Here is a 6,694-nt window from a genome sequence, read left to right as displayed (position 1 = left end):
ATCTGTGGTCACGCATCGCATCAACACCGGTGACGCAGCTCCTATTCACAGACGACCCTACAGAGTGTCCAGTACAGAACGCACCATCATACAGCAAGAGGTGGACAAGATGCTCAGTAAAGACATCATAGAGCCCTCGTCGAGCCCTTTGGGCCTCACCAGTTGTGCTGGTTAAAACGAAGGACGGCAGCTGGCGCTTTTGCGTTGATTACCGGCACCTAACCAACATAACAAACAAAGACGTCTATCCACTCCCAAGAATAGACGATGCTTTGGACTGCCTTCACGGAGCCAAATTTTTCCCTTCAATTGACCTTCGGTCCGGGTATTGGCAAATCTCTGTTGATGACAATGACCGCGAAAAGACGGCATTCGTCACACCGGACGGCTTATATCAGTTTAAAGTTATGCCATTCGGTCTCTGTAATGCGCCAGCTACCTTCGAAAGAATGATGGACTCCTTGCTTCGCGGCTTTAAATGGTCCACATGTCTATGTTACCTCGACGATGTTGTGGTTTTTTCGCCCACGTTTACCACGCACCTCGAAAGACTGGCGAGCATTCTTTCTGTCTTCCGTCGAGCCGGGCTACAGCTCAATTCGTCGAAATGTCAATTCGGTCGCCGCCAACTCACCATTCTCGGACATCTAGTCGACGCTTCTGGTGTCCGCCCGGATCCTGTTAAAGTTAAAGCCGTCAAGGACTTCCCTATTCCCCAGTCGTCTACGGATGTGCGCAGCTTCGTCGGCCTCTGCTCGTACTTCCGCCGTTTCATCAAAAATTTTGCCGGCACCGCTCGCCCCCTGACCGACCTTCTGAAGAAAGACACCCCTTTTACCTGGGGCCCTGCCCAAGAGGAGGCCTTTTCTTCGCTAGTCGACTTACTCACCTCCCCACTTATTCTGGCCCATTTTGATCCGTCGGCTCCGACTGAAGTTCGCACAGACGCCTGCGGTTATGGGATTGGCGCCGTACTAGCCCAACGTCACCAAGGGCAAGAACGCGTTATTGCATATGCCAGCCGCCTCCTTTCTACAGCTGAGCGAAATTACTCAATTACAGAGCGCGAGTGTCTAGCTCTTGTTTGGGCCGTAGCCAAGTTCCGACCGTACCTGTTTGGCCGTCCATTCTCCGTAGTGACCGATCACCACGCCCTTTGTTGGCTGTCTTCACTGAAAGACCCCACAGGCCGGCTCGGACGTTGGACGTTGCGCCTCCAAGAGTATTCTTAGACTGTTCATTACAAGTCAGGGCGTCTCCATCAAGACGCCGACTGCCTGTCTCGGCACCCTGTAGAGCCGCCTGATCCTGGAGACAACGACCTCGGCCCGTGCCTCTTCGCTATCTCCGATCTGGTTAACATCGCGGACGAGCAGCGACAAGACTCTTCCTTGCGTATTCTCATTGATCGCCTCAACTGTGCCAGCCGAGATCCTTCATTGCAACTGTTCGTCATTCAGGATGGCGTCCGATACCGCCGCAACCTTCGTCCTGACGGACCTCCGCTCCTGCTAGTCGTTCCCCAGCGTCTCCGTTCATCTGTCCTAGCGGAACTACACGACCTACCGACCGCAGGCCACCTCGGCGTCTCCCGCACATACGATCGGGTCCGACGCCGCTTCTATTGGCCTGGTCTGTACCGCTCTGTTCGGCGTTACGTTGCCTCCTGCGACCTCTGTCAACGCAGAAAGAGACCATCAACGTTGCCTGCTGGCCTTCTACAGCCTATTGACGTACCTCTCGAACCATTCTACCGTGTTGGACTCGACCTTCTCGGACCTTTCCCGACGTCCTGCTCCGGCAACCGTTGGATTGCTGTCGCGACCGACTATGCGACCCGGTACGCTATCACGCGTGCGTTACCAACAAGTTGCGCAACCGATGTCGCCGACTTCCTATTGCAGAACGTAATCCTTCACCACGGCGCTCCACACCATTTGCTGACGGACCGCGGCCGCTACTTTTTGTCCCGAGTAGTTGACGATATCCTCCGGTCCTGTGGCACGCAGCATAAGCTCACTACAGCTTACCATCCCCAGACGAACGGGCTTACCGAGCGCCTCAACAGGACTCTGACCGATATGCTATCCATGTATGTCTCGCCCGACCACCGCGATTGGGACGTTGCCTTGCCTTATGTAACATTTGCTTATAATTCGTCGCGGCATGATACCACCGGCTATTCTCCTTTCTACCTTCTGTTTGGTCGGCATCCTGCGCTGCCATTGGATACATTACTACCGAGTTCTACTGCCTCGACCACAGAGTATGCACGTGACGCCATCTCCCGAGCAACTATGGCCCGTGAAATCGCCCGAGACCGGCTCACCGCATCTCAGACCTACCAGAAGTCAGTTTACGACCGCCGGCATCGCCCAGTACACTGTCCGCCGGGCTCACTCGTCCTCCTTTGGTCTCCTCCTCGCCATGTCGGTCTCTCTGAGAAACTTCTACGTCAGTACAGTGGCCCTTATCGAGTTCTCCGTCAGGTGACCGACGTGACCTACGAGATTACACCTCTTCATGCTCCGACGTCGTCCACTAGCCCTTTGACTGACGTCGTTCATGTAGTCCGTCTCAAACCGTACCACACGCCTGCTACATCATCCACTTAGCACCGGGACGGTGCTTTTGCCACCGGGAGTTATGCTACGGTTGTGCTTGTGCTTGGAACGCTCGTGCTTGGTGCGCTCGCGCTTGGAACGCGAAGAGGACGAAGTGCGTTTCTGCTGCTGGGCTTCGCGTGCCCGGTTGTTCGGCTGCGTGGCTGTAAGCTGTTTCCCTGTAAATATATTTTTCCCTTTTGGTGTGCACATCTTCACGTTACAATATATATATATATATATATATATATATATATATATATATATATATATATATATATATATATATATATATATATATATATATATATATATAACGAAGAACAGAAGCGCCCCCTGGGGAATAAAGATTTCAAATGGAAACTGAAACTGAATACAACGTACCCTACCCCCCCCCTTATTTTAGTGATTAGTTGTGAGGTATTAGTAAGGAAATCCCAAGGCATGAACACTGTACTTATTTACACATGTTTGCAGACTGTACACAACGTCAGAAAGCCGACAAATAGGTCTGATAGTCTCGGAGCAAGGCCCATGGCTGGCGCTCTCGCTTTGAACGTCGTGCTGTCGACGATGGCGACGGGTTCGTGAACTGCTGCTACAGTATGCCACGAGACCGAGTCTGCACCTGGGGGAAGGCGGATGTAGCACGTAGCACGGCAGGCTACAGCACATCAAGGATTTAGGCTGCGGCGTGGCAGTCTGCAGCACGTCAGGAGACCGAGGCAGCGGCGTGGCAGGCTGCAGCACATCAGGAGACCGAGGCTGCGTCGTGGCAGGCTGCAGCACGTCAGGAGACCGAGGCTGCGGCTTGGCACTAAATTGACCTTATCCATAGGTGTACCTCTCAGGAACCTGGAAAGCTTTGAGGCATTCCACGTACGGCCATCTGCAAGTCGGAATAAGGCTGGTCCCCTCCTGACGATCACTTTAGTTGGTGAAGAAAAGGCGCAGTCTCTCTCGAAACGAACGGACGGTTTCTTGATACGGACAAAGTCGCCTACGGCTTTATTCGTCTTCTTGGCAGCTCTCATTTTATCCGTGTAGTGCTTGCTGCTCTGCTGTTGACACCGGACCCTTCGACGGAGTAGCGCCAACTCCTTGCCTGGGTCTTCCGCAAGTGCTGGTGCTGAGAAACCCATGACATCCAGCCTGGTTCCGGGCATTCTACCACGGAACAGAACTGCTGCGTTGAACCTGTGGTGGCCTGCCGATCACATCGGTAAATGGCAAGGTATTCTGTGACTGCTTGTCGAAGTGGTCGCCTTTCGAGAGTTCGACTTGAATGAAGTTTTTAAATGTGCGATTGAACCGCTCTATTTGCCCATTCGCTTGGGGATAGTATACCGAAGAAAGTGAAAGACGGATGCCTCTGCTTTGCAGGAAGGTGGTGAATTCACGCGAAGTTAACTGAGGTCCATTGTTACAAACAATCTCTTCTGGATATCCTTTGCACGCAAAAACAGTTGTTAAGAAGTTTTTCACTTCGCTAGTGAACACTTCGCTGCAAAAATGTACCTCCGGCCATTTAGAACGGTAGTCAACAATCATTACAGCAAATCTGCTGTTATAAGTTGCAGGCACCAAAGGACTAACAGTCTAGGCCAAGCTTCTGCCACGGTCGCCCAGGCCATTCAACAGGCTGCAACGGTGCTGGCGATGTGCTGGCGGACTTATATGCCTCCAGGTAGATGTGGCAGCTTTTTATTGCCATTTCCACTTCGTTATCCATTCGTCGCCGCCAGAAATGCTCACGCAGTCTCGCCCTCGTGCGCGTGATACCCGGATGTGTCTCGTGCGCGGTGGCGATGATCTGAGCCCTGAGGGAGGACGGAACAACGCGGCAATCTGCGCGCAGTAGCAGTTTATGAACAACAGGAAGTTCTTCCCGAATAGGGTAGAAAGGTTTCGCCTCTTCTGGTACGGACTTCTTTGAAGGCCAGGAACTCAGCCCGAATGACTTAATGGTTTCCAGGCAACCGTCGTCGAAGGCAGCCTGCCTGAACTTCTCCTTTGTCACGCAGGCTGGCTCAATGAACTAGACAATTTCTTCATCCTTAGCAATGCCTGCCCCCAAGATAGGTCCTGGCAGCCGAGAAAGTGCATCTGCCACAGTGTTTGTGGAGTCCTTGCGGTATTCAAAAGTGAAATTGTAGCAAAGCAGTCGTGCACTCCAGCGTGCGATTCGGAGTGGGCGTCTTCCAGGTCCTTGTGACGACAACAAGGACACCAGTGCCTGGTGGTCTGTCCGAAGTTTGAAATGGCGACCCGAAAGGTAGTGTGCCAAAGTTCACAGGCATGCCCAAATACACGCAAGTGCTTCTCGTTCACCAACTGAATATTTCCTCTCCGTAGGCGACAGTGTACGAGATGCGAAAGCGACTGCCCGGTGCTCGTGGCCATTTTGTTGCTGCAGGACTGCTCCCAGCAAACAGTCGGACGCGTCGGTCGACACAATGACTGGAACTGACGAATCGAACATCTGGAGGGCTGTACTCGACGATAGCATATCTTTAACCCTCCTGAAACTGCTGAAACTTCGGCTAACCAGACAAAGGGCCAATTTTTGTAAAGTAATTATCTCATAGGCTCGGCCACTTGTGCCAAGTGTGGAACATACTTGGAGTAGTATTCTACGAGACCCAGGAACGAACGGAGGGCGGCAACATCAGTTGGGATTTGTGTAGCAACTATGCAATCTACTTTCTCTGGAAGTGGCGACATACAACGTGCAGTGACCTGATGCCCTAGAAACGCAAGTTCTGGAACGTCGAAGAGGCATTTGTTGCTCACTTTCAGGCGTCCGATCTTGATTTTTTTCGGCACGGTCTTCAAGTTTGAAAGATGTTCTTCTGAGGTCATGCCAAAAATGATCACATCAATATAGAACAATACACCATGGCAGTGGCCGAGGATTTTCGCCATCATCTTCTGAAATGCCGCTGGGGCAGAAGCCAACCGAAAACAAACCCTTTTGAAACGAAAAAGCCCGTCATGAGTCATAACAGCTGTCAGATCCCTGCTGTCAGGGTGCAAGAGAACCTGATAAGAGGCAGCTAAGTCAAGTTTTGAGAAGTTCGCAGCGCCTACCAAAACGTGAAGCAGCTCCTCTTTTTGGGGCAATGGGAAATTGTCTGGAACAATAGCTATGTTCGGTTCTCGAAGGTCTACACATATCCTGATGCTACCATATTTCTTATCAAGAACAACAATGAGGGTCATCCATTCAGAAGCATCGAAGCGCTCGGTAATGTCAAGTCTCAGCAACCTCTGAAGGTGATTTGATACTTGTGACAGGAGATGATATGGCAGACGGCGATGCTTGGAAGGTACAGGCTGCACGCCTTGCGCGTCTTGATGCGATGCGTGAACCCCTTAGCAAGACCCAACTCTGGGCTGAAAAGCGAACTGAGCTCATATGCTAAGGCTGGCGGAAGATCTTTGTTATGGGGCTGCGCGCTTTACGGTGTGGAAATGGTATGGGATAGCGGGTCAATGACAGGCGGCAGCGGAGCAACGGACGTGTATAAGCATTTAAGAGCAGAACCCTCAATGGGACGATTCAAGGCTTTAATGCTGTCAAGACCGATCAGACAAGTTCCTCGGTGAACAACATAGAAACGTAGTGACGCTGTACGGCCTTAAAACCCAACGTCTGCCTGGAATCAACCTAGCACAGAAATCGGCCGTGGAGGGTAGTCAAACCTCGGCAGGAGCGGAACGCTCTGAAAATATCGACTGATATCTTGCTTCGACAGTATGGAAAGAGACGACCCTGAATCGACAAGGAATGTCAAAGTGACACTTGTCACTTGAACATGAATTCCGCTACGCGCGGAACGTTGCAAAGTCAACAATTGCTCAGCAGTGCTAGATGACGGAACATCTTCATGAAATTCAACTTCACGAACTCGGCCTTGCATTTAAATTCGTTTGATGTTGCATACCTTTTGAAAGCGGTCCTTGCGACCACAACACGAACAAGTCCTGCCATGCACTGGACACTGCGGTGCTGATGCAAAGTGGCCCCGCGAGTCGCATCGGAAACAATGTGGTAAACCAGAGCGGCTACTCCGTTATGGGTTCCGCTC

At 51.7% G+C, this 6,694-nt stretch overlaps 1 protein-coding gene across 1 annotated transcript in view; it reads right to left on the bottom strand.

Moving 5' to 3' along the window:
- Positions 1 to 5,614: 5,614 nt before the first annotated feature.
- The window catches only part of LOC144095491 (uncharacterized), a 49,870-nt gene continuing 48,790 nt past the window's right edge, over positions 5,615 to 6,694 (bottom strand). The window contains 1 exon segment of the mRNA XM_077629216.1: positions 5,615 to 5,622. Within this exon segment, the coding sequence (XP_077485342.1) occupies positions 5,615 to 5,622 (8 nt within the window).

The sequence above is a fragment of the Amblyomma americanum genome, chromosome 6 (assembly GCF_052857255.1).
Source record: "Amblyomma americanum isolate KBUSLIRL-KWMA chromosome 6, ASM5285725v1, whole genome shotgun sequence".
NCBI lineage: Eukaryota > Metazoa > Arthropoda > Arachnida > Ixodida > Ixodidae > Amblyomma > Amblyomma americanum.
The sequence above is the reverse complement of the archived record's forward strand: the minus strand, read 5'-3'. Positions and strand labels throughout refer to the sequence as shown.